Consider the following 27,748-nt stretch of genomic DNA (forward strand, 5'->3'; position numbering starts at 1 on the left):
CAAAGCGCGCGAGGAGGCAATCGCGTGCAGCGCGGTTTCATTTCATCAACAGGGCGGTGCTTTGTAAATCTCTGAACCACGTCAGTACGTCAGCGTTCTCTGAAAAACACACTCTGTAAAGAACACACTTTCTTTGCAAATTTCACTGACAACTTAATTAAAGTTCTGGAGTGGGCGCAATAGGATTACAAGCATTACCTCGGTAGATATGAATAATGAATAGAGAAGCGATTAAGTACCATCTCGGATGTCGCCGTCTCGTGCTCTCAGGTTACTGACTGGTGAGAGTCGAGATTGTGATCTATTGATTGACATGTGAGTGTTGAGGCTGGGGCCTACCAAATGGCCTAAATATGTAAAGAAGGTTTTTACTGGTGGTCTAAAGTCCAATGGAGTGGCAGGATTTGTAGACATCTTTGAGTGGCAATGTCGAGTGAAAAGAAGCACATTGAAGTTACTTGATTAAATGGCGTATTTATGGTCCACGTGATTGAATTGAGTTATATTAACGCAATTTGTTTTCAGACACCCAACATGATTTGGTCATGTATTTTTAAAGGCCTGAAATAAGACCAGGTTGCAGCTCTTAGCTGACCTGAGGCTCGAACTTGGGTCGTATTGTTCTGGAGCGTGCACGTTACCGCTACACTATTCTACCACACATCTAGTAAATAGAAACTTGTTTAAATTAAGTTTAATATAAGCAATGGAATCACGTTTTGATTTGGTTTTGAATATTTTCTCTAAACTATATTTTTTATTTATTTTTTCACAATATTTTTTCACTTCCTCCTTTTTGGCCCTTGATGCCTACAGTGCACTTTTTGAAAGTTGTATTTGTTTGCTTAAAAACCTTGGAGTACCCATGTACATTTCAGGGTTCTCCCTCAAAATGCTAAAATGGGCTCCAGGTGAGGTGGTACTCCAGGACCACAGTTGGGAACCTGTACACAAGGCCCTTATCAAGAGAAGTCTGCTCCAGTAAGGTAGAAAACACTTGAGGGTGTGCTGTTATAGATAAATAATCAACAACAGGCTGATGTGATGTGGCCCAACGTGAAGCAGAGATACTGTTACTGATTATTTCCCAATAACAGCGCATCCTGAAGTGTTTTTCTTCTTTTACCACAGCAACTTGCCAACAATTACATTTATTTTATATTTATTAAACAATGACATACTTTTTATCCATTTATAGTTCCATTTAATGTTGTGGAAAGTCCCAATGTTAGCACTGATTAAAAATTTATGTAAGGATGATTATTTATTAATAACTATGTATATGACAAGGTTCCCATTGCCAGAGTATATGATTTAATCTGATCTCTGTATCCTTATGGTCAAGGGAGTTGGTCAACACACCCCAGTGGTTTTAAAATTAGCACAAGCTAGGCATGAATTGCACAGGAGCACTAGACCTCTCAGAGCTGGTCAAAGTTCAAAGGTCAGGGAGCAAGGCTTATTTTCAGGGGTGTCTCCAGCAGGCCATGGTAAGTACAGATCCTTTGTAGGCCAGATAAGATGGTACTCAAGGATAGCTGTTAGAGAGATGTGTACACATTTTTTTTTACTTAGCACTAGAGAGATTGTCCTTGATCTTAGAGTTATTATGGAGATTTTTTAAACTGAGGTCACTATCAGGAAGGATTCCTAGATTAATGACACTGTTTTCTCGCCTTCAGAGGCAGGGATTTGAGATCGCCCCTTCATTTGATCTTCCCTTGCAATAATAAGGATCTCTGTTTTTATCTTTGTCTATCCTCACACACGTTAACAAGTTATCTAAACAAATCCAACAGGGAGCTGAAAGACCTCTGAATACCAGGAATTATACAGCTGTGTATCATCTGAATATAGCTGGTTATATTTCTTTATTATCCCAGCTAGTGATTAGTGGAGGCATGCTGGGTGTCTAAACTTTGACATGGTTCAAAGATGACTAAACAGGAAGTTATCTCTGGTGAGCTGTTGTCCCTGAGCAAACAGTAACCTGTATGACACATCTAATATTTATGTACTATATCATCCTTAACATCTTTTGTACATGAACACACAAGCGCACACACATACACAGCTAGCTGTCAGTCAATTTAATATCGCTAAGCTACTACTACTAGATATGCGAAATTAAGTAAGAAAGTAAGAACACTAAGAAAGTATGTTAAGTAAGTAAAATATGAAAGTAAGTAAAGTATTTAAGTAAATATAAAAAATGAGTACATGAAGTAAGTAAATAAAGTAAGCAAGAAAGTAAAGTATTAAAGTAAATATGTAAATAAGTAAGAAATTAAGTAACAAATTAAGTATGTAGAGTAAGAAACTAAGTACAGTAAGAAAGAATGTGTCAAGTAGAGTAAGAAATTATATACACAAAGTTAGAAAGTAAGTAAGTAAATTAAAAAAATATGTAAGTAAATAAGTAACTCTAAATCAGAACAAAAATGGGTAAAATGCATGTAAAGTAACAATTGAATTTTGTCCCTTTGGACAATTTTTAGAAATTAATGCAGTCTTGTCTACAGATTAATGCGATTTATTTTTGTTGTCTCTTTCACATTTGACTCTTCTCAATGTCAAAGGATAAAAATGGGAGCTTTGTACTTAATACCAATTCAAAACATGCAGTATATAAATAATTATCAAAACACTTTTCTAAGGTGTTTTTAAATTCACATCCTTTTTCATCTCCTTCCTTCCTTCCTAAAAATACTTGTCACTTTAATCCTGAACACTGCGTTAACCCTGAAGAACAGTATTCATCCTTCTAGCACAGTTGAAGAGACATGTAGAATTGATGCTAAGGCACAACATCATGGCCTAACACCTTACTAAGACTTTGTTGTGTTTTTTCCTTTCACTTTTCACCATCTGTATTATCTATAACCAGCATGTGCAAAACCACTTGTGGAGATAATTAAAATAGAGTTTTGAGTCATTTTCGTTCTTCAAGGGGTTTAAACACACTCTTTCATAAGTTTGTTGCAAAAGTCAGTGAAATAGTCAGACTTTCTTGACAAAAAAAAAGTGAAACCCATTTTAATATCTTACAGTCTGTACAGTCCGGGAATGTTACCTGAAACAAACTGACAAATGAACAGTATGCAAGCAAACCTATTACTAGTGATACTAGGAAATATGTGGAAATATAAAACAGAAGAGAAAACACAAATATGTCAGGCAACAATGTTTTATCGTAACCGTGTTCCATATGGCAAGGCGCAGGCTTAGGACTCTAAAAACTACCGTTCCCATCATGCACCAGGTCTTTAGATGGTATACTGATCCAAGAAGCAAAATGTCTGTCGTTCTGTACATTCGGTGGCAGCTGTAGCCTCTTTATTTGGTATATAAAACAATTACAGTGATACAAACATCATTCGCTGAAAGAGAAGTCCATACACAAGAGTTTAGTTATTCGTTTTAGATTTGACGAAACAGGATCTTGTGAGCCCTTTGAAAACGTGGACTTTTCCTGCGCCGGTGATCTCAAAGCTGTAATCTGTGGTGACATAAGGGAGCTCCGTTTCAAAACCATGCTGAAATGGAAAAAGAAAGAGACACTTGAAATTTCACGGTGGGATATTTAACAAGCAAAGCAAAGATTTAGCCGGGGGTTGGGGGGGGAAAGACGAGGATGTGAATGGTTGAGATGTTACCTAGTCTTACCATGACTACACTATGAATTTGTTTAAAACATTTAAATCATAAAAGATGATGAATAATATTTTAGTAGTTCATCTTAAAAGCAAATGAATGTAACGAACACTCGGTTTCTAATGAAAACTTATTGGAAGCCATTGAATAGCATGAGACCTGCCTCATATTGCTCGAGAAACGAGTCCTCTCTTAAAGCACAGAATCTTCTTCTTCTTCTCCGAATGCACTAATTTTGGAGTGAGTTCAGTGAGTACGTTTCTGTTCACCTCATTTTCCCTCATGATCTCTCTCTACTACATGCTGTACCATGCTGCAGTAATAGCTAATGGTAGTTCAGTAAGTAGTTCTGCGCTAGTGACCAAAATCCTAGAATTGCAAAGTCCTAAATAATCATCTGATTAGCTGTATGTGTGAATGGGATTCTGTCTCACTTTGCTTGGATCAAATTTTGGATTAAACCCACCAAATCAAATCAATATTGTAAATCCTGCATCATCAATGCACAATATTAACTGAATATTAATCATGATCAATGATAACTGCAAGAGTTACTTACAAGATAACGGTGCAGAATGATCTTGGACACTCTTACATCATGTCTGACTTGATTACCGTATAGAAAAGATGCCGTGCCTTTGTCTACATTTATAAATTTACAACGGGACGCGAGTTCTCATGAGTTATCAGCATCAGCCACATCAGTCTCTGAGGTGAGGCAAGTCATTCGCCGCATTTTTATACGAGTCTTATCATCGTTTCTCTTGAATGATCTCTGCCCCACTTCGGTGACTAATCTCTAATTACTTCACTTAGTCCTGTTGGGTGAATATCTTCTCGTTATTAGGTCATTCAAACATTTTCCAACTTCTTGTGCTGTCATCTGTACAGATTGTGCAAGTGCTCTTCTCTATTTTGATTTTGAGCGTTGAGGACGTTTTGACAATCTGTATCTGATTATATCTTATTATAAATTGCTTATATCCGTTTGGCTACAGTACGTAACTATTTACAAACGTCATCAAATCTGACTTTCGGCTTCCGAGTGGCACCATCTGTGGCTGGGCGTGTGAGAGAGCAAAACTGGCCGTGCTCTCTGGATGGAAGAGATTGCATTATTCTCTCCTCTGACATTCAGAGTTGAGCTCTAGGTGCTCACGTATGCGGAAGAGGGTGGCCAGTGCTTTCCTCAGAGTGTGTTATGCTGTCCTGTGTGGCTGTATGAGCAACGGTTTTAAAAGCTGCGGTTGGTTGGCTGCACGCGTCTCAGAGGAAGCAAGTCTTAGCCTTCATCCTGCCTGTTTGCTTGCTGTCGTGAGAGAGGGGAGCTAGCTAGAAGGTGGGAAATGGCAAATGACCAAAAATGGGGATAGAAATAAAACCAAAAGCCTGACATTCATTGTGTAAAGAAATCACACTTAGTCAGCAGTGTTGAGTCCTTATCTCAACATGATCTTTGCCAGCTGATGGCCAAAGCTAAGTCTGAACATAAATAAAATCATGTTGTTTTGGTGAAATACAGTACTGTGCAAAAGTCTTAGGCACATGCAAAGAAATGCTGTAGAGCAAAGATGCCTTCAAAAAGAATGAAACTAAATGTTTCTACAGTACAAAAATACTATAAAGAGCAATAAACAGCAAGAAATGAAACAAAGTCAATATTTGGTGTGACGATCCTTCGCTTTAAAAAAAAAATAGTAGTCTCAGGTACAGTGTGTGCAGTTTTATAAGGAAATGAGCTGTAAGTGTTACTGAGCGTCTTGCAGAAGCAGCCACAGTTCTTCTGGAGACTTTGACTGTCACATTTGCTTCTTATTTTTGCAGCAAAACCCAGCAGCCTTCATTATGTTTTTTTATCTGAAAAGTATCTTATGTAATATGCTGCTTTCTTTACTGACATGCAAACATTTTTCTGTAACATTTAATTTTGTGCTGGAAAACTAATGTATAGAATTCTAAAATATTTTTGTACTGAATCAATAATGTAGAAGTCATAAAATAAAAATCTATAAGTTTGTACTAAAAAAAAAAATAGGGTGCGTAAGACTTAAAAATACACTGTAGGCAGAAATGCCCAATTTTGGTCATTTTTGCCTGTTTTCCAGAATCTGACAGGATTTCTCTCTCACTACACATGCTACTCCTGAAATAGCAGTGATCCTGCCTCTTTCTGCTCTCCATCCTGATGCCCTACTTCTAGTTGGATTTCTCATCACTTGGAAATCACTCGCTGCTGCTGAGGATGGCCCCACACAGACAGCCTAAAGTTACATGACATTACTGTGGATGGTACCACTTAGATACAACAAAGATGGCTTTGGACTTCAATTGATATGAACAGTTTTGCTACGATGGCTGACGACTACAATTGCTATGATAGCTTTAGGACTGCAATTTCCCTGAACAAGTCTCCATCGGTGACTTGTTCTGGGAAATTGCACTCAAGTCTCCATCGGTGAACAGGTGACAGCTTCAACAAAACAGACTTCATGTGTAAACTATAATGAACTTCTGTGGTTACAGGGAGGGAAAAGTTTTACAGTTGTACTATCTAGTGTCACCCACATGAGGTTGGGTTCCCTATTGAGTCTGGTTCCTATCGAGGTTTCTTCCTCATATCGTCTCAGGGAGTTTTTCCTCGCCACCGTCACTTCTGGCTTGCTCATTAGGGATAAATTCATAAATTTTAAATTGATATCCTGAATTTATATATTTCTGTAAAGCTGCTCTGTGAAAATGTCCGTTGTTAAAAGCACTATACAAATAAAATTTAATTGAATTTTCCAGATGTGCAATTAGTTGTGCATTGTTCTGTGAATGTTTTTGTTGACTGTGTGACTTTTACCTGGACAGTGAGGAGGATTTTAGGCAGTGTGATCTCCCCTAGTAGCAGGCAGTTGACCTGCCTCAGGGTCACAGGAGGCACTGGGGTGACTAGAAAGTAGAGCCCACGAGCCATGTCCACCCCTCTGAGGACACCTTCAACAACATGGGGCAAAAATGACACAACAGTCAGTCAGTTTCATTCGGTTCTTTTTTTATGAGCTACTTTTACATGAGGACCACATTTGACACTGCAAACGACAAACCACAGACCCCTTTTTGCAGAATGTGTAGGGGAAATGAGCAACAAAAACAGACCAGCATGCAAGAATGTGGAAGGCCTTGACTGTAACGTATATATGTATATATATATATGAAAAACCCTCTTGAATAACTTGAAAAACCCTCTTGAATAACTGTGAACCTGACCTTTACATACACACATATATATATATATATATATATATATATATATATATATATATATATATATATATACACACACACACAGTACTGTGCAAAAGTCTTAGACACCCTATTTTTTTTTAGTACAAACTTTGTTATAGATTTTTATTTTATGACTTCTACATTATTGATTCAGTACAAAAACATTTTAGAATGTTTTCTAAACATTAGGTTTCCAGCACAAAACTAAATGTTACAGAAAAATGCTTGTATGTCAGTAAAGAAAGCAGCATATTACATAAGAGACACTTTGCAAACAAAAAACATGATGAAGGCTGCTGGGTTTCGCTGCAAAAATAAGAAGTAAGTGTGACAGTCAAAGTCTCCAGAAGAACTGCAGCTGCTTTTGCAAGATTCTCAGTAACAGTTACAGCTCATTTCCTTATAAAACTGCACACATTGTACCTGAGACTACTATTTTTTTTTTTTTTTAAAGCGAAGGATCGTCACACCAAATATTGACTTTGTTTCATTTCTTACTGTTTATTGCTCTTTATAGTATTTTTTTTTTTTACTGTAGAAACATTTAATTTCATTATTTTTAAAGGCATCTTTGCTCTACAGCATTTCTGTGCGAAAGTAAGACTTTCGCACAGTACTATGTATATATATTGAATCTGGTGACTATATCTTACTCTGAAAGCTCATTGTTGTCATGGTGTTCAGAAGTTTGTTAAATATGTAAACCTGAGATTAAATGGGGAAAATGGCTATGCTGCTTTAGCAAGGCAGGGTGATAAAATACACCACTGACTTTTTGACACAACTGAAAAACCTGAACTACTTGAGTTAATCAAAGAGCAAAGAGCTCACATGTTCTCATATATCTTTAAACCCAAGAGTGAAAGCAGTCAGATCTTTTTAACAGTACAGAACAGATGCTCACTGAGGTTTTGACTTGCCCACTGTGCATCTCACAATGCATCACTGAAGAGGAGTCATAATGTGTTCATGTATAACGTGTCATTTTAGCCATCCTTGATCTCCGCTGAGAAAAAGGAAGTGTTGTGTCCTCACCTAAGCCCACGCACTGACAGATGGGCGTTTGAGACAGCAGCACAGGTCCACCTCTTCCTGCCACTTTTTCACTCAGACAGCACAGAGCTACTAAACTGGCATTAGCGGCATACAGGATGTGGTTGGGAGCCACATCGCAGTGTGTGACTCCAAGAGCTATAGCTGAGTGGGGCACCTACAAGGAGAGAGAGAAGACACAATCACAATATAGTCACGACCACTTTTCCATCTTGTTTAAGCCAGGAGAGGTCAAAGGTTTCGTTTCATTAAAGCCGATATAAAAGTGCAAACACAACGTAAATAGCTGAAAAGACAAGTTCTATTTGTTACATTTGTGACAAACTCCTAAGTATCATCTGACATGCCAGTTAATGCATTCTGATAAACAGTAACCGGAATAATACACGCCATGGCGTGCTGTTAGAGGAAAATAATCAACGACAGGCGATTACTTTTCAATAACAGCACGTCCTCCTCTTATTCTACAGCATTCAAATTTTTATTAATTAAAGAACGATGGTTCATATATTTTTTTTTTTACCCATTCATAGTTACATTTAACATTGTGGAACGTCAGTGAAATAAGTTACTTCCCATTATCACTTATGTTACAGCAGCTATAAACTGTCGTTCCATCACCAGCTTTTCTTTTTTCTCTCTCAAAGATGCTAGCATGGAGCATCCCTCGTTCAAGTCTGCAAGTTTCTTTGCATCTAAACCATAACGTATTGGAGTGCGTATATTATGGTGTAAGGTGTACTTTTATTAGCTTCTGGTTCATTCTCACTTTCTCATCAGCTGATTGTTCTCAGTACTTTGTAGTCCTACTACAAAATTTTATTGGAAAAAAATCCAAGAGGTCTGCGAGAACTCAAACAATGGGCCTGTGAATCGCTAATACTTTGCAAGCGTTATACACTGGCATCGGCACTGATCTAAGAATTTTGTTAAAGTTCTCAAAAATCTAAAAACAAAAATAAAATAAAAAAAACATCCACTCAAATCTACCGTCTCACACAGCTTATGTTCCAAGCCTTCATCTTTTTTCAGGCATGTTTTACGTAAGTCATCAATTCACAGTGTGACTTGAAAAGCCTGACGTACGTATCAAAATAATAAATGCAGACTACAGCTTCGTTTCTGTTTGGCGCTGGATTTTGGTTGATGTTAAACATGTCTGAATGAGTATTACTCGAAACTCAATTCCAAAGCATACTATTTCCAGGTTCTGTGCACCACATTCAGGAAAACAAAGTAAAACCAAAGATAATGGTATGCTATGGTAGCAAAAGGAAAAAAAAAAAAATCTTGATCAAAATAAAAGACAATACAGTTTAAGATCATGTTCGTTGGAGCTGCACTTTAAACATGTTAATGAGGATTTTGTTTGCATTCGAATGAGTAAATATGAAACTGGTTCTGACAGCTCTATTGTGTTTACCTGGTAGGGGGTGAAGCAGTGCAGGGGGCGGATGGGGCCGGGTTCTGCAGACTGTAGCTGGCTGAAGTAACCCAGCAATGCCAGGTCACGCAGCTCGTTACTGCGCTGGTGACGCCTGCACAGAGGGGAAAAAAAAAAAAAAAAGCTTACAGCACATCTACTACAGTGCAGTGCTTTTCCTTCTTTATCCCTTGAATCAGTTAAGTCTTGAAAGCATTACAAAAAAGATAAATACACAGCCATGTGTCCTGCAACACTAGACTTGGAGGAGCTACATAATAAAACATTCACAGCTGCCTGCACTTCACATGGCTTACATTTCCCCGGAGGTCCCGGCTCCTTCAAACTCCGAGTGGACGCTGAGGAGCAGGTGACCCCGCGCTGTGAGCTGATTGGCCGGTTCCTCTGCCAGGGCCGACTGTGCCGGGGGATGCGTGTGCCAGCCGTGGGCAGAGCGCAGGAAGTCGGGGGTGAGAGTATGGCACTGTGGTGTGGCGCCGTAGCTCAGCTGCACCACATGGGTGACGGAGAAGAAGCGGATGAGGTCCACCAGCACCTGGAAGCCATGACCTGTGAGAGAGAAAAAAAAATAAAAAATTGTCTACTGACTTGTAGTGGAGAAACGTTCTAATGACACGATACTACACATGAACTCTGTTCCTCTGTGTCCAAACCCAAAAAGCAGTTTAATGGCAGTGGCTGACCTTTGACCCATCCCATGGTGTTAATGATCACTGGGTTCTCTCCGCTGTACTGTCTCCACAGGGATTTGAGTGAGTCCAGGTAGCGGTCTAGATCAGATTGGCAGTCTGCCTGTCCATAAAACACCATGTGCTCTGGCTCTCGCTGGTGTGTAAACGGAGGGCCTGAGAGAGAACACAACGCATGCTGTCAGTGGCTTTAAAAAAAAAAACACATCTGCTTCATGAATATCTTCATAAATTCCATCAGACTTGTTATTTATCCTAGTCTTATGGATACGGCTTGTGTATGAGTGGTGCGATATACACACCTAGCAGTGGCTCAGTCACTGTGATTAAGGAGAGACACCCGGGAGGTGTGAACTCAGTCTGGCCAAGATCACACTCCAAATACTCCACGCTTGCAGTGCTGCACACACACACACACACACACACACACTCAAAGTTTAACGTACAAAAGCACAGAGTAACATCATATCCATCTGAATCAAGCATCATGTCTGCACGTGTAAAAGAATATGGGGCACATTATGAAATTGATATTCACTGAAATGAGATGGTTTGTGTTATGGGTGTTAGAATTCAGTTCAGTCCTCAGTTTTTGGGTCCAGTTTTGATCACACTACGGTTTAACTTTAAAAGATTAAAGTGTCAGAATGAATGCTTCTGTTGTAGTTATTACTATTATAATTATTACAATGTATTCTCAAGTTAAATTTAATAATCTGAAGAGACATTTACAGAGTAATTTCTGACCAAATAACTCTTTCAAAATATTTCACAATCATCTAATTGTGTTCACTCTGTAGAGAAAAAAAAAAAAAAAAAATAATAAAAAAAAAGCTTTACAGGATAATAAGCAATTTTTATAAAAAAAAAAAAAAAAAAAAAAAAAAAGATCATTCCCAGTTATTTTTGCTTGTACCCACCTGCAATATTTTCTAATGATCGGTTATTTTTCCTAAAATATGAACAAATTAGAATTTAAACCCCAGTGACCATGACCATTTACTGAAGATGAAATGATGCGCTGCTAACAAACGTGGCCTTTCGTCGTCCCACAACCCTCAGATCAGACCGCCTGCTTCCACCTGCACCAGAGGAAAAATCTCCCTCTTCTTTTTTTTTTTTTTTTGGGTTTCACAGGTTCCCCCAGTCAAGCTCTGAAACCGCTGGCAGACGAGTGTTGACCAGTGAGAGGATTTGTTCTTCTCCAGTACATCTTATCATCAGGAAACACTAGCCTCAGTTTACAGCATGTCTCTTTCTCACATGAATACTTTGTTTTATCCTGTGTGTGTGTGTGTGTGTGTGTGTGTGTGCGTGTCCGGTGATTTAATTGCATATTTAAAAAACAAACAAAAAAAAAAAATCAATTTAGGAATGGCATTAAAATCTAATAAAATTCAAATCCCCCAAAATGTAATATATATTAAGCCTTTATTTTGTAAAACTGAATTAAAAAAAACAACAAAAAAACAGATATTGTCTTTTATTGTCTTAATTAATAACTTTAAGTTATTGTTATTATTACTGTTGTATTTGGAAGCTGACAAAATAAGCTTATTCAAAACCTTGAATAAGACTTTCATATATTTAAAGGTACAAATTACATTTCACATTAAATAAAATGATCTTTTTTTCTTGCTGTATTTAATACATATATTTTTGCCTATGGTTTCTCTTAATGAGTGTATGTATGTGTATCCCGGCAAACTTAATTGCTAGGGGTGAGAAATATCTAAAAACATAGAATTCAAAATTACAAGTTATGGTTTTGAGATAAAAAAAAAAAAAGAATTAGAAATACAAATATCATACATCAATCAATACAAATATCAAACTATTTGAATCTAAAAGCTGGAAATCTCAGATGCTTCACTTTTGGCTGTATTTCTAATCTGTATTTCTAATATTTACATTTTTGAGATTTTTATTTTGGAATATTTTGAAATGTCAAAACCGTAATCTGTAATTTCCAGTTATGCTTTTAAAGTAAAATCTTTGCGAAAAAAGTACATTTATTAAAGGCACAAGAAAAAAAAAATTATTAAAATGTGATGTGTGTGTGTATAATTCAAATACACAAAATTTATATTTGTGTACTTTTATCAGCTTCCAAGCTCCAGAAATGTGACTCGAGCATGTTTAACACTGAGTGAAAAATCCGACACCATGAACTGCACTGTTGTTCTGATTAAAAGTCGAAATCTATGTTTCTTTGTTTGGGTGTTTTAGTGAACTTTGGTATAACCTCACGGTGAGAGATGAGAAGAAGGAAAATGCCCTTTATGATTATTTCCATGATTGTTTCTAAGCTAACAGCACACTAGTCAATGTGAATACCAGGTATGTAGGTTATTAATCATAATTCGGCGACACGCCTTGCGGTAAGAAATGAAAAAAATTGTTCACGTCACACACAGATTTAACCTTTACAACCAGTTACCCCTTGCAGTGGCACTTACTGGTTAAGCAGGCTGTTGATGAGATGTCTGTTGAAGGTCGACTTGCCAGAGTTTTTGGCCCCACACACGAGAATAATGGGACAGCGATCAAAATCCCCTGTGGATAAAGATTAGATTTTGATTGCACACAATTTTATACATTTTAGTAAAAAAAGAAAGAATCAGAGATTCAGCATTGATGTATTCAAACAAGAGTTAATGACTAAAGTGAAGTGCATTACGTTTAAACATACACTCGCTGACCACTTTAATAGGAACGCCTGTGCCCAAGAGGCCAATTCACACCAGAATCATTTCTGAACTGGTTTTAGTCGCCCATGTCACAGAATAGATACATATTCAACATTTGTGACATGAATTTTCAATATTTCAATACACACCACCTACGTGAGACAAATAACACATCAGCCACAATGTGACTACAACTTTTTTTAGTGCTCCGACTCATTCACTTGCACTTTCCACCTGTTATTTACTTTGTGAACAGTATTGTGACTGGTCAGTAGCGCTACACAATATTGAAGAAAAATGCAATATGCCATGACTTGTTAAATAATGCGATATGCGATACTATAATGCTGTAAGTGTAACTGTAAAATCAATTTAAATTATATTTATATATATATTTATACATGGTTTATGTTCTTTGAAGGAAAAGAAAGCATTCACTGCTGTCTGCTTCGCCCTAAAACTTTGACATTTCATAACTTTTTGAAGTGTTAAAATCATTCAGTTATTGCAAGCCCTTGTGATATGCATATCTCGATATTTACATTTGCAATATGTCATATGTGTCATATGTATATATAAACACTTCATTTCTATGATACACGATATGCAGTGTTGCTGTCTCGAACCAGAATGTGTTTGTTATAAAAGTACTTATGATGCCTGTGATGTCTCAGAAAAGTTCATGCTAGCATCATGATGTTAATCTTATATTAATATAATATATACATGGATTATCTCTAACTCATGAGTCACAGACTTGGGCATTAAAAACATTAAGTTAAAGACGAAGTGTGCGTCAGAATTGGTTTGAATGAAAGTTGTTTAAGCTACACGCACACTTGCTGCTGTGCAAGTTTGAGGTATGACACCAACATGTAATGTGCGTGTGTATGGTGGAGTGTGTGTACCTTCCCATGCACTGAGCAGGCTGCTGAGAGCCTCTTTATAGCTGTCGGATGCCACCAGACCGCGTGCACAGGAACCTTTTAGCGCTGTAACACCCACGGCTGAGAGAGCTGGGTTATACACAGCAGCCTGAGAGTGCAGCTCCTTCTGCAAAACACACACGATATACGGGTTATCTTCAGAGTCAAGATGTTCTCTACAGGATTTCTGTGGTTGACTTCTGCAGCCAAGGTCAGGGAGTAAAGTTGAAAACTAGTACAGTGCATTTGGTTGAACCGCAGATACCTATGGCATGTCGTAACTAGTAGTGTATCTTGATGGTAGATCAAAACTTTGTTGCACAGAGTGACATCATGCCGTCACCAGCCAATCAGAAACACGATCCGATATAAACTGGAAATACATTTTTTTCAAGCAAGGTATGCTAACCTACGCTACATTAGAGTACTCTGAACAACGGGATAACATTACATTAATAGTAAAATCTTTTATTTGACGAATGAGATCTTGTGCTAGCTAATAAAAATATCTTACTTGTAATTTAATTACTGAGTAACTTTATTTACGATAGATGATGAACCTACCAGGGGGTAGGCGTATTAAGTTAACTTAAGTCAATGCTAAATTTTTACTAGTCTGTAAACTCAAACCTAGCGACAATTTACGCTCAAACTAGGCTACAACAGAACTGGCGCTCTACTGGTGCAACCGGCTGCTGCCTTTATTTTAGATATTTAGCATTTTAATATTAGTGCCACTAGATACTACACGATAATCTCTTGTGGAAGTGCGAATAAATTTGGGGTCAACGTTTTCATTGCTCTATATAAATCTGTATTGCTATTAAAGCCTAAGAAGTGTGGCGTGGATCAAAGGGACATCCACTGCTAGGCTGTGGAAAGTGTATGTGTATCCCGGCAAACTCACCGAGCTGAGGCCAAAGAGATGGCTGAGTTCACTGAAGCTGCCGAAGAAGCGTGTGAGTGACGTGTCCAGTGGCTGAAGCAGCACCACGCACGAGTCTGCGTCCACCTCACTCAGCAGTCTCTTCCGAGGCTCTGCAACACCGACGCCACCGACAGTCACACCAAAAAAAACTGAACAAACTTTTCTGATCTTTACAAAGAAGCAACATGGATAAGCTCTTACCTGACAAGAGGTACTTGCGGACGATGGCCTTGGCCTCCAGTCGGCTTTCCTTCCTGCTCTTGGCTGAAGCTGTGCAGTCGGCCATGGCCCTGATGGTGAGGGGACAGTGGGACGACGGTGAGAAGAGCGGATAAGGCTGCTGGCCCTGCTCTATGGTGAAGCCCAGCACTTCCACGCGACCGCTCAGGCACGTGAGCAGGCACTTCCCTCGAAAACACAGCGACTGCAAACACAAGAGAGAGCAGAAATTCATGAGGCATACAAGCTACTTAAGAGAATTGAGGAAATGTGCAACACTGAATGCTTCTAGTTGCCTGACAGCTTCTGGCAAAAGTTAGACTCAAGCACAGTATAAACACTACAGCTGATAATCTGCATGCATACACATCTGTACCTCCATGAAACGAAATAACTCATCAGGCCAGGAAAGAGCAGTAGTCTTTGTCATAAACAAGCCTGCATTTTAAAACTACATCAAAAATGCTGCCAGTAAGAGGTTCCTGTATCCTGTATCTGATAACATCAGCTGATTTATTTATACATGTACAAAAAACAAGCAGATTTTGTGTCTTGTCTAGCAGTAGTTTTAATCATAGTAGCAAATAAAACTAAATTATAATGGCAATTAAAATTTAAAAATTAAATTAGAAATTAAAAAACTATGGAAACAACGGTATGATTTTTTTTGTTGTTTTTACTGGGGTGAATGAGAATGAAAACCTCCGTCAAAAATTGTCAAAATGTTCCACATCAATGCTAAACAATAATAAGTCATTACTCTGAGGCATAATTTAGATAAACTTATTATTCTGCATTATTCAATGGCATAATTTTTTGTCTTCAAACTCTTGAAAATGGGCTTTAGCAAATTTAATACCTGCTTTTTGGTTGTAATAATTTGCACACGTAAGCGCTGTCCCCCAAGTGACTTTCAGAATTAGTAAAATGCACTGCGGGTGGAAAATTCTTTGATTTGCATAAACACTACCCTCCATTTTGCACTTTTGAGCAGAAACGTCCCAATTTGCAAATTCAGTATGGCAAATATGCACATTTTTGCTCATTTGAAAGATGCAATCCTTCAGATGATCCTTCAGTCAGTAAATCTGCTCTAACAAGGGCTGACTAGTGCTATGTAATAATAATAATAATAATAATAACAATAATAATAATAATAATAATAAAAAGTAAAAATAATAAAAGTAAAAAAAAAATTAAACTTCTGAAAACTTTTACTTTGAAAGTAAATAAGGAGTAGTTGTTTTTCTCCATTTATTAAACCGACTACGATTTAAAAACTAAAAGCCCGGACACATGATCTGTTCCAGGTGCCCAGGCTACTGATTTGTCCACGTCTGACTGTTGTAGAAGTTTTAGTACATTGTGTATAATATGTTCTTTTATGATTTATGTGACTCTTATGCACTGCTTCTTGGAAGAATCAGTTCAGATGCTGTGTGGTGCTGCTTTTGAAAGAGGTTTCTTGAACTCATCACAGCACAACTAAGAACATATTATGCTTATATGACATGTTTATTTAAAAATTATTTATTTATTTATTTATTTTTACCTGGCCTTGCTTCAGGACTAACACTGTGTGGTTCTGGGAGCGGTCATACTGGGCGTGGTATTCGAACACCTCCTCTTCCTCTAACTGATTTGCAACCGAGTTCCCTTCACCTGCTTCTTTCTCCGAACCGTTCTGAAGAACGCTCTTGGCGTAAGACCTCCAGTCCTGGGAGTCCTCCGAGTCACTGCCCGTCTCCAGCTCGGTGCCGCCGTTGGTGTGGACGTGAGGGAAGGGTGCAGACACGGCCTTGCCTTTAGCCTGTGATAAACGTCCGTCTTCAGATGTTACAGTGGCAGCCTTGACGTAAGCCTTCTGTAACCGCTTCACTTTGGGCTTCTGTCTGTTAACAAGCTCATTCTCAAACTTTGCTGTTGAAGGCTTCGGACTGTGGCCGGAGGGATCCACATGGCGGATTTTCTTCCCGTGGGTGCGCCATTTGTTTTTCGTGTGGCGTTTCGTGGCATTTCGATGCTCATGTTTGGAGCGAGTGGAGACTTTATGCACCTTCATGGTCACTGCTTGTGAACTTTCATTGGCACTGGCTCACGGTGTGAAAGAACACCTAGAAAAAAAAAGACACAAGAATATCAGCTCCACATGAAATGGCTTGAGAGCTGATTTGTTTCCTTATGTTGATGTATTTCCTTTTGAAACAGGATATCAGGGTGAAGGTGTGCTGAAGTGCTTGACTGATTTACACAACAGCCAATAGCGTTTGAGATGCACCACACCCCCTGAATCTAAACAAAGATTTCTCATCACTGCATTTAACAAGGACAATGGGATATCATGTGTTTTTAGAGTTACTCTGTACACGTTTGAGCCGTGGGTGATCAGCGGCACCAGTAGTGATGGAGAACCACAGAATCATCGCCGAGAGGCTTCACACGCACCCCAATGGTAGATAAAATGATATTACCTATTCTTACTGATGGAATAGCCCTTATGGTGTATAAAGACTGAGTTGCGTTCTCGATCAGTCTGAGGTAACGACACTCCAACCTTGAACAGCACCACGGTGGTAAACCCCTCTTCTGAAAAGCTCCTGTCACATGATCGCCAACTCTCACAAATTCCACCCTTCTCCAAACGCATAAACTGCAGCCATTTTTATTCTAAAGCAACGGGATGGTTAGAAAAGGGAATAGTGTGCGGGAAGTGTGCGCACAGCCAACAAGCTACTACTGCAAAGCAAGATCCTCCCCCAGGGGCGGGACATATAGATTCTAGAGAGCATTTAATTGGATGGACACAAGACTAGTACTGGATGGGTCATCGAAAGATTTTAATCATTTTCCCTGGAGCGATGCATTATTAAATTAAAATGAGAACTTTTTTTTGCTTTTTTTTTGTCTAGATATACTATCATACTGGTGTCCATAAAACCTAGGGACAAGTACAAAAAGCTTTGAAACACCTATTTTGATTTTTTAATGGAAGTACTTCAAAACAAGGAAGAACACAAAGTGTGGCTTTATCGTCAAAAAACCAACTGGATTAAAAATTTAAGGGTAAATTTGTTGCTTCATAACTAAATTATCCTTATTTTCTGCTACTTGTCATGCGTCACTCAGTGGTCCACTTCCATATGGCACGCTAATGGATAAATAGGGCACTATACAAGCTGTAGAAACCATTATCTCCTAGCCTACTTAGTGCACATTTATAGGGAGCAAGAAGCCATTTGCGATTCAACCAGTGTCACTTCAGCTCACCAAGAGCATAGCAATAAGTGAACTAGCACTGAGTTAACACGAAATATTTTGATATTTATTTTATTTTACATTTCACAAAACACTATGAAAACCACTTCCACTAGAGCTGTTCAATATTTTAACGCAAATTTACGCAATTTCTCCTTAAAGCATTGCAGGCTAACTAGCTAGCTAGCTAGCACTTACCTCTTTGTATGAATAGCTGATGGAAAGAGAACATTTAAGAACCTGCAGCCATGAACATTAATGCATCATTTAATAAATAAGTCTCGGGTTTTATTCAGAATTATGTGGCTTCTTAGATAGCTAGGAAATTAATTACCAGCTAGGATCACTCCATGTGAGCAGGCTGAGTCCTGTAGCGTTAGCGTTAGCCTTCAAACGCAGCGGAAAAGACAAACATTAACGCTAATTTATGCTCTTTTGTGCAAACGCTCATACATGAAGGCAGAAAAATATTATAATATTACTACAATATTATAGAAAATATATTACAATACAGCCTGCTGTTGTCTAGCGTAGCCTCGAAAAGCGGTATGGACCGTACAAAGGGGTGGACAATAAACATTATCCCGGAGTTTGAATTGAAATATTCCACTTTTTAATATACAACAAGTATAATGTATAGGTACGGTTACACAATAAATTAAATTAATAGGCATGTATAAAAATTAAGACTGAGTTTATAATTTGGAACACAAATAGTATGTTATTACAATATTTCTCAAGCAAAATATAAACCCATTGCAATGTATTGTTTGGCCAACTACTATAGAGGTCATCTGAACAGGTAGCGTCATTTCCTGGTTTTCTCCAACATGGCGCCTTTGTTTTTTTTTAGTCGAATAAAAAGCATTTCATGCTCAATGTATTATTTATTTATTACATACCAGTTTTAATGTAGATTAGCTTCATATATGACAGAACATTGCGCGAGGTTGTAGACACTGGAGCGAAGGTGAGGTAAGTCATTCACCGCTGATTTAAGGGAACAGACTTTAGGGAGCGTCACTAAAATACACACATCATTCTCAACGTCGAGTAAAGAGAACCAAACTGAGAACTGCAGCCATTAGGGCACTGGATAAAATGTGGAGAGTGCAATAAGATGCAATTTATTATAAATATTTTTACAAAATGATATTTTCACACAGGGCTACAGCAGTGCCTGAAACTCAGTGCTAATACACTTAATTTATTCTTATCAAGACTGCAGTTGATTAAGGCGATAATACCAAATAATGGTAATTTTTATTACGAAATTAACCTCGTACAAGGCTTAAATATGCAGGCGTGCTCTTTAACATATTACAAAATATTCTGTATATATTGTGTAAATCCTGAATAGTCGACATTGCAGTTGTGTGTTTCTGTGCGTTTGGAGAAATTATGACGGTCACGTGACCTTTAAATATTTTCAGTCTCAATAATTCAGGGGTTTATTTTCATGGAGTTGAGCAGTGGGTTTTAAATCATTTCTGAGGGATTAATTTGAGCATATGAATAAGGTAAAAATTGTTTTAAAAAAAAAAAAAAAAAAAAAAAGCTCCAGTTACAAGTAAACGTATTTCGGTTTACAAAGAAAAGGGGCGGACACGAGTAGTTTTGGGGGCGTTTCTAATTGGCATATTTAAATAATGTTGCTTTCTCAATGAGGGTAGATTCCTCAGTGCCTTTATACTTTTGTCAAATGGTGTTTTACTGTGGAACTTTTATGTCAGTCAGTATATTATGCAATGCAAAAACTATTGTAGGCCTTTAAAAAAAAGGTTTGGGTGATTTTAATATATTGAAAAAATATTTATATCTCCTATATATCTCTTTATTCGATGTGTAAGTAATGTAATTGCAATGCAGTTTTTCTATCATGTCCATATCAGGCAGTCCTAATGGAGACTAGCACACTAGATGGTGCTCACGCTCAGTGGGTGTTGTCTGAGCTCAACCAGCAGAGGGGGCTTGGAAAGTTCTGCGACGTGATGCTCAACACTCAGAACGGTCAGGTGTTCCTGGCCCACCGCAACATCCTAGCTTGCTTCAGCCAGATGTTCAAGGACTCGCCTTCCTCCACACCATGTACAGAGATCAACCTTCCACAAGAGTGTCCTGTCGAAGGACTCGAGCTGCTGCTGCATTTCTTCTACACTGGTGACCTCCAGCTAAACAGTGATAATGAGGAGAAGGTTCGACGTGCTGCGAACGGCCTGTCCGTTCCTGATTCACTCATTCCTGCTCAGAGTTTGGTCAGAATTAAGGGTTCAGTCAGTAGTGAAGACGTTGAAGGGAAGCCACTTTTCCCCTCACTGACTGCGGACACCAAACCGGACTTGACTGCTATGTCACAATCAGCATCACAACAGGAGGTGAAAAGCAATGGAGAAACCTCAGTGAGGCCAGAAGCAGCAGTTGCAGAGCTCGACGAGTCTCCCAGCACCAGCTCAGCCACTGTTACTCGATCTGGCAGGAAGGTGAGGAGCCCGAGCAGGCTGGCCAGAGAGAACGCTGTTCCTGTAGTCCCAAAACCGAGTGTGACAAGACGAAGAACAGCAGCTCTCGAGTCCAAAGATGAGGGCATCATCCCTACTGATGGAGAACAGAGCAGTACACAAGTGCCAAGTGAGGCTGAGGTAATTAATTCATAACTATTATAATATCATAATCATAATTCATAAGATCAATTATGAGAATTCTGTGAAAATCAAAGTGGCCATGTGTGCAGTGAACAGTAGCTGTGTTAGTATAATTCAAATTGTATTCAAATGAAGTGTATTTAGTGTTTAGATTCCATTGAACATTTCTACATAAATGCACTATTATCGGGCTTATAAGATAAGAAAGGAATAAAACATGATGATGCATGCTATTATAATAAATAAATAATAATAAAAACATGTTATTAGAAGTGTTTTATTCCTCTTATAACCACAGCATTTTGATAGTGATTCCAGTTTTTTTTTTTATTATTATTATTAGTTAAAGAATGGCACGTCATTCTGTTTTATCAGGTTGTATGTTACATTTTAATGCTGTGGAGCGTCCAGAAACAACTTAGATCCTGTTATCACTTATGTTATAGCAGCTATAAACAGTCATTCCCTCACTAGTCTCTCTTTTTTTCTGTTTCTTGAAGATTATAAGACAAAAATGCTGCAATGTCATACTGTCAGGGTTGCTGTTATAGAAAATGAATTAACTTCTGACCAATCAAAATCAAGAATTCAACATCACTGTGGGATAAGACTCTTATGAAAATCTTTGTGAAAAGTTGTTTGTGTGACTTAATAATTGTTAGGTGAGATTTGATAATTGTGACACTTGATTTTGGTAAATTGATGGAAACTCTGCCTTTAACGGGATTGTAATTCTACTTCACGTCTAAAAAGTGAATAAATACAATGTAGTGCGAATGTTAAAAAAAACAAACAAACTGATATTTCAACGTTTTTAATAAACATCCTGTAATTGGTGCTCTATATTATCTGTTTCTTGTTTTTTTTTAATGCAGGATGGACCTGGTGATAATCAGGACGATGCTGCTGATGAAGACGATGAGGACGGTGTGGGGATTTTTACAGAAGACACGGACGAAGAGTACATGCCTCATGATTCACCCGTCGCATCTCCTAAAGGTCCAAGAGGGAAGCGTAAACGGAAGGGAAGTGCCAGCGGTAAAGAAAACGGAGGCGGATCTTCGAAAGATACAAAGAAGGGCTCTGTTCAGTGTCCTACATGTCACAAAACATTCCTCAGCAAATACTACCTGAAAGTCCACAACAGGCGGCACACGGGGGAGAAGCCGTTCAAGTGTGAAAAATGTGGGAAATGCTATTATAGGAAGGAGAATTTGCAGGAGCACGAGGCCAGGAACTGCCTCAGCAGGACTGATATGGTGAGGAAATATCAACACAGCGTTAATGTAAACATACCAGGCAGTGTAGAAATGACTTGAAGAAATACAATTCTTCATAAAAGGTTTGGTATGTGTATGCACTAATGATTCATTAAACCCAAAAATCTTGTTCGGGCTAGATGTTTTTCTGTTCCAGGTGTCCCATGAGCTTTAAGAAGAGACAGGAACTGCGTATGCACACAGTCACACACACGGGCGAGATGCCAAATAAGGTGATTTTCCCACAAAAGTGCATACAAATGGGTCAAAAATGAGATTAAAAAAATATATATATATATTTTTTTTTTTGCGCATTTGTTCATTTGATGATAAATACAGCCCTGTATGTGTTAAGTAAGGAATAAAACACTTTAGGACATGCTGTTATAGGAAAATAATCAACGATTGGGTGGTGTGATGCGGTCCAACGTGAAGCGGAGTTACTATCACCACCCTGAAAGCTGATTATTTTTTAAGTAACAGTACATCCTGAAGTGTTTTATTCTTCTTCTTCTACAACAGTTTACCAGTGATTACAATTTACTTAATAAAGAACAACACATCATGCTTTTTATCCGTTTATAGTTAGATTTAATGTTGTGGAACGTCCACGAAACAAGTTAGTCCATGTTATCACTTAGAGGATAGCAGCTATAGACAGTTGTTCCCTCACCAGATTGTGTGTTTTCTCTCTCTTGAATAAGAAAAAAAAAATCGCAGCTTGTCGTAGAGAGTACGTTTCAAGTACAAGAGTACATTTCGGCCTTTTCTGATTAGATTAGATCTAGATAGTTCCAATAAAATAAAGTAATTTCTAATATTTCTAAGTCACTAAACATTTCATAATAAACATGTCTCCAATCGCTTATACCTCTTCCATAGTTACAAAACAATTTTCAATTTTTAGAGGTCATTAAACAAAGAATTATGGTAAAATATAGAGTGTTCGAAAAAAAAAAAGGGGGGGATAACATTAGAGTCCAATACCAAATCCACTACTGATACCTTGATACTGAATCCTACTGTTTTAATTTCAATACCATTTTTTTCTGTTTATATTTCTCATGCACAATTGTAGTTTAGATAAAAAAATTTGCTCTTATTTACTAAAAACCAGTAGGGATGATAACATGTACACTTACAAAACTGTATTAATTGATTCAGTATCAAGTGTAAATTATGTCATAATTAAAATTTCTGTTAGGACTGCTTTTCATTTCACTGAAATATATGGCATCACAGCAAGTCTATAATGCATCAGTAATAAGAGCAATCATGCACAGTTATTTACGGTGGATTTGGACTTTTGAAGGCTACTTTAAGTATTTTTATTAGAAGCCTTTTCTGATCGTGTTGTAACATTATCTCTGTTTGTAGTGCACTTCATGCTCGGAGCAGTTCATGCAGAAGAAAGAGCTCCGAAACCACATGATCAAAGTCCATGGAGCTCCTAAACCATATTCAGTAAGAACCGGCTTTTGAAATTTTGTTCACATCATCACACTGATTTCAGCTCAATTCAGTTTTATTTTATATGTGTAGCGCTTTTGACAATTTAACACAAAGCAGCTTTACAGAAATCCAGATGTAGATTTATATTTAAATCTTAAATTAATAGTTAAATTCCATGAGATGCTGAAAAGATGTTCAGTATAATAAGAGTCCTGGGATGAGCACAGGACAATGTTTATGATTACAGCAGCAGCTCTACAGGTACAAATCTACAGTATCCAGGTCAGATTGAAGCAAGGATGAGAAGATTTGGGAATAAACCGCATTTAAAATAGATATAGTTATGCTTTATGTTCATGTCCAGAAGCCAGAGTTATGTATATTTTTTTAGTTCTAGCATCTAATATTAATCCTGGTGTTCTTTTTGTGTCAAAACTTAATATGATATTAAACGAGTAGCCCTGAGATGCCAGTTGTTAAAGTATTGAACATAATAGAAGAGTTAATTTTTTTCTATACTTGTTTTCATTCTTGAATGTTCCTGATTTTTCATCTAGTGCCCACTGTGCCCCAAATGCTTCCTGTCACGTACTGAGCTGCGCCTCCACGAAGCCGCCAAGCACCGGGGGGAGAAGCTGTTTGTGTGTGAGGAGTGCGGCCACCGAGCATCCAGCCGCAACGGCCTACAGATGCACATAAAAGCCATTCACAGGTTTTCTTTACAATTCCGTATTATATCCTATAGACATCTCCATACCTGTATATAGACAAGTGACAATTTAAAGGCAAAACCAATGTAAAGTGTGTTAGTAAGGTGTTGGTCTACCACCAGAGCAGCTTTAATGTGGCTTGTCACAGATTCTAATTCAGATTCAGACTCTGTTTTTTCCTTTAATTTGTCATCCATCTGTGTATCCATGAGAATTCCATATATTCCAAGTACCTACTATAGGAAAAATTCCATGCAGGATTTGGCATAGAAAAAATATACTGTAGATAAAATATACACAAGACATTTTAGGTAATGATAAAAAGACAAACACACATTATTGTTTACAGTTATTTCAACAGATAAATAAAATGTACATAACCCACTTTAAAATTTAAGTTTTTTTAACGAATGGTGTTATAGAAATAAAGGTTATTATGTTATGATCAGTCATGTTTGTTTCTGCTGCGTCAAACACACGATGAACATGGCAATTTTCTCCCCCGTCTGCAGGAAGGAGCGTCCATTCGTGTGCGAGATCTGCAATCATGCCTTTACCCAGAAGGTCAATCTGAACATGCACCTACGCACACACACAGGAGAGAAACCGTATCAGTGCCACCTCTGCGGCAAGACCTTTCGCACTCAGGGTAATTTGACTTCTAACCTACACCTACACTCTGTATACCATAACCAGGTGTATTCAGATAGAATTAGTGAAGGTCCAGCTACTTAAAATCTGCTTGACCTGTATTCATTTACACGTCATATTAAAAGCTATGTGTGAGATTGTGGAGTTCGAATACCAGTCGTTTGTGTGTGTGTAGCGAGCCTGGACAAGCATAACCGCACACACACGGGTGAGCGGCCATACAGCTGCGAGTTCTGCGAGCAACGGTTCACCGAGAAAGGGCCTCTGCAGCGCCACATAGCCAGCAGACACCAAGAAGGCCAGCCACACTCCTGCCACATCTGCAACAAGTCCTTCAGAGGTGAGCAGGCATCCTGCAAATTCAGGTTTCCTGAAGGAAGGACATTCGCTGATTTTATATCAAATGCTGGCATGTATGGAACAATGTCTTGAAAATAAAATGTTGCCGACATTTTGTAATGTCCTGTCCTATCACCTCGTTCCATGTGTCCTTCATTTGTAGCAAACAACAAAAGAGAACCTCTTCTTTTCATTGAACATGTATGATGTCGTGCACGTATGACCTGTTCCAGTATGCAAACTGTGATGCCATATTGTATTGTGTCAGTGTTTCAAAAAAGATCTTGTTTCTCTTGTCAGCTATCGAGCAGCTTCGTGTACATGTGCGGAGACACAAAGGAATGAGGAAGTTTGAGTGTTCTGAGTGTGGCTACAAGTTCACCAGACAGGTACAGATTCACCGAACAATTCAGACATCAGAGTCAAAGTTACAGGGATATTCTGGACAAAAATGCTAAAGTGAAACATGTCCATGGTCCTACGAGCTATGGGGTGGTATTACATCACATTGGTGCTGATTATTTTCCTATAACAGCATATGCTGAGTATGTTATTCCGTATATAATCAACCTCCACTTTGTTCTGGACTGCATCACACCACACCATATTACACCTGTGCTTATTATTTATTTATTTATTATTTTTTATTACATCATACCCCATCAGTTTTTATTACTTACTTCAAAGACAGCTCTGGTTTGTTAATTATATCGTCTTGTATTCAGGCTCACTTGCGGCGGCACTTGCAGATCCACAACCGTGTGGAGAACTACAACCCACGCCAGAGGAAATTGCGCAACCTCATAGTGGAGGATGAGAACACAGAGACTACGTCCACTCCTCCAGCAGGGCAGGACGTGGCAGACGAGGAGGCCCAGCCAGCTGCAGCGGAAAACATGGAGCAGCCAGACTCGGGTGCCGTGAAGGAGGCTGAGCAGGAAAGCTTCGGCATGGACGAGGTGATGGAGGTGCTGGTGACGGACACGTTTCCCATTCAGTCAGGGCTGGTGGTGGAGCTGCAGGGAGATGGGGCTGATGGGAAGGCTTGAGGGAGAGAAGAAGAGCGAGGTGCTGCAAGGTACAATGCTAGGACCAGTTTTGTTAATTTCCAATGATGTGCACGAGCGAAATGACTGCAGGATACATGCAATGGCCATCTTGAATACACATACGGATACTTAACAGCAAGTATAAATCAGCCTTTACAAGATACCTACAGTATGTTTTTAATGTTGTAGGTTCCAGCTATCCTCCTAGACTACATTCGTCTCATGAGTGAGGGCCATTTTCATAATACAGAACTATACGGATAGGGAATTAGATCATAAATATGGCTGTAGATTCCACAAATAGCATTGGATGCATTTTCACAAAGTCATTACAATATTCTACTTAGATAATATTTGTGTGGCGGCCTGGGAAAACCCTTCGCATGATGAAATTTGCTTTTAGACATCTTTTTTTTTAAATTACACTGGCTCCTTACACAACATGATATTTGCATGGGGGGGGCATTAGTGGTTAGGACGTTTGCCTCGCACCTCCGGGGTTGGGGTTTCGATTCCCGCCTCCGCCCTGTGCGCACGGAGTTTGCATGTTCTCCCCGTGCTTCAGGGTTTCCTCCAGGTGCTCCGGTTTCCTACTCCAGTCCAAAGATATGTGTTGTAGGCTGACTGGCATTTCCAAATTGTCTGTGAATATGTGTGTGATTGTGCCCTGCGCTGGGTTGGCACCCTGTCCAGGGTGTCCCCTGCATCGTGGCCCAAGTCCCCTGGGATAGGTTCCAGGTTCCCCGCGACCACGTGTAGGATAAGCGGTACAGCAAATGGATGGATTGATATTTGCAGGAAGATAGCCTAAAGATTATAATCTATAGATTATAGATTATAAACTAAATAAAACATTGTCAATTTCAATTTTTGAAACTATGCGTTTCTTCTTTCTCAGCTAAAGCACCGGTCGAACCCAAATGCAAAATGAAAAAGGTAATTCACTGAAGGGGAAAGGACGCAGGATGTAAAATATTTGCTTCAGGTAGCGCTCACTTTCATGTTGCGCCAGATTTATCTAGGTGAACTTTTAATTCACAAGCCCCGTTCTTGGGAGCCAATAGACAACAAAAAGGCATGGCTGTTCTCTCTTTGGTCAGTAAAAAAAAAAATGGAGGAGTTGCCGACACCTTTTTTTTTGCCTTGTATTTTTTGGCTGCTTGCCAGAATTCAATCGCAACAACATGGGTTTTTCTAGACACTTTTGTATAAAAACACTGACAGTTTTGTGGAAATACATTTATGGTTTCTTAAAGTTGAGCAGAAGTGTCAACATCTACATATTAGACATAACATTTACTATTTTTGATACGGGAGACCTGAAATCTACACTGCAACATCTGATGGGTTTTCCTATACCGCCACATATTTTCACTTATGTATATATTTGGTCAATACTTTGTCCCCAACATTTCATATGCAAATACCATGAAATGTACATATTGTATGATATCATGGTGATGTGATTGCACCTGTTACTGAACATGTAACAGTGCAAATAAACAGACAAAAACCATA

General features: G+C 38.5%; 2 protein-coding genes across 8 annotated transcripts; one reads left to right on the top strand and one right to left on the bottom strand.

Moving 5' to 3' along the window:
- Positions 1-3,010: 3,010 nt before the first annotated feature.
- Positions 3,011-19,337, bottom strand: nol9 (nucleolar protein 9). Of its 6 annotated transcripts, XM_026920862.3 has the most exons (15): positions 18,636-18,683; positions 18,463-18,515; positions 18,327-18,368; positions 16,426-16,987; positions 14,856-15,078; positions 14,634-14,764; positions 13,709-13,853; positions 12,570-12,666; positions 10,413-10,510; positions 10,105-10,266; positions 9,718-9,970; positions 9,401-9,515; positions 7,960-8,134; positions 6,500-6,633; positions 3,011-3,536 (listed from the first exon to the last, which is right to left on the bottom strand). In XM_026920862.3, the coding sequence occupies exons 4-15, from the start codon at positions 16,933-16,935 to the stop codon at positions 3,408-3,410; spliced, it is 2,172 nt and encodes a 723-aa protein (XP_026776663.3). In that variant the 5' UTR covers positions 16,936-16,987; positions 18,327-18,368; positions 18,463-18,515; positions 18,636-18,683; the 3' UTR covers positions 3,011-3,407. The 6 variants fall into 6 exon arrangements, with proteins under 6 accessions (XP_026776663.3, XP_026776660.3, XP_026776661.3 ...); XM_026920859.3 differs by lacking the exon at positions 18,327-18,368 and having other exon boundaries at positions 18,636-18,711; XM_026920860.3 differs by having other exon boundaries at positions 18,463-18,700.
- zbtb48 (zinc finger and BTB domain containing 48) lies at positions 18,916-27,748 on the top strand. 2 transcript variants are annotated; one of them, XM_026920864.3, is made up of 10 exons: positions 18,916-19,103; positions 20,021-20,767; positions 21,646-22,029; positions 22,170-22,262; positions 23,407-23,493; positions 24,039-24,193; positions 24,704-24,840; positions 25,018-25,182; positions 25,482-25,570; positions 25,907-27,748. In XM_026920864.3, the coding sequence occupies exons 2-10, from the start codon at positions 20,030-20,032 to the stop codon at positions 26,228-26,230; spliced, it is 2,172 nt and encodes a 723-aa protein (XP_026776665.2). In that variant the 5' UTR covers positions 18,916-19,103; positions 20,021-20,029; the 3' UTR covers positions 26,231-27,748. The 2 variants fall into 2 exon arrangements, with proteins under 2 accessions (XP_026776665.2, XP_026776666.2); XM_026920865.3 differs by having other exon boundaries at positions 18,916-19,098.

Source organism: Pangasianodon hypophthalmus, chromosome 16, assembly GCF_027358585.1.
Source record: "Pangasianodon hypophthalmus isolate fPanHyp1 chromosome 16, fPanHyp1.pri, whole genome shotgun sequence".
Lineage (NCBI taxonomy): Eukaryota > Metazoa > Chordata > Actinopteri > Siluriformes > Pangasiidae > Pangasianodon > Pangasianodon hypophthalmus.

Bases quoted from the DNA above. Each gene is read 5' to 3' on its own strand.
- zbtb48 (XM_026920864.3), top strand. From the start codon at position 20,030: ATGGAGACTAGCACACTAGATGGTGCTCACGCTCAGTGGGTGTTGTCT. The intron at 22,263-23,406 runs GTGATTTTCCCA...CTCTGTTTGTAG, and splicing joins CGGGCGAGATGCCAAATAAG to TGCACTTCATGCTCGGAGCA. The intron at 24,841-25,017 runs GTAATTTGACTT...GTGTGTGTGTAG, and splicing joins CAAGACCTTTCGCACTCAGG to CGAGCCTGGACAAGCATAAC.
- nol9 (XM_026920863.3), bottom strand. From the start codon at position 16,935: ATGAAGGTGCATAAAGTCTCCACTCGCTCCAAACATGAGCATCGAAAT. The intron at 15,079-16,425 runs GTAAAAATAAAT...TTGTGTTTGCAG, and splicing joins TAGTCCTGAAGCAAGGCCAG to TCGCTGTGTTTTCGAGGGAA. The intron at 14,765-14,855 runs GTAAGAGCTTAT...TCGGTGTTGCAG, and splicing joins CCGCAAGTACCTCTTGTCAG to AGCCTCGGAAGAGACTGCTG.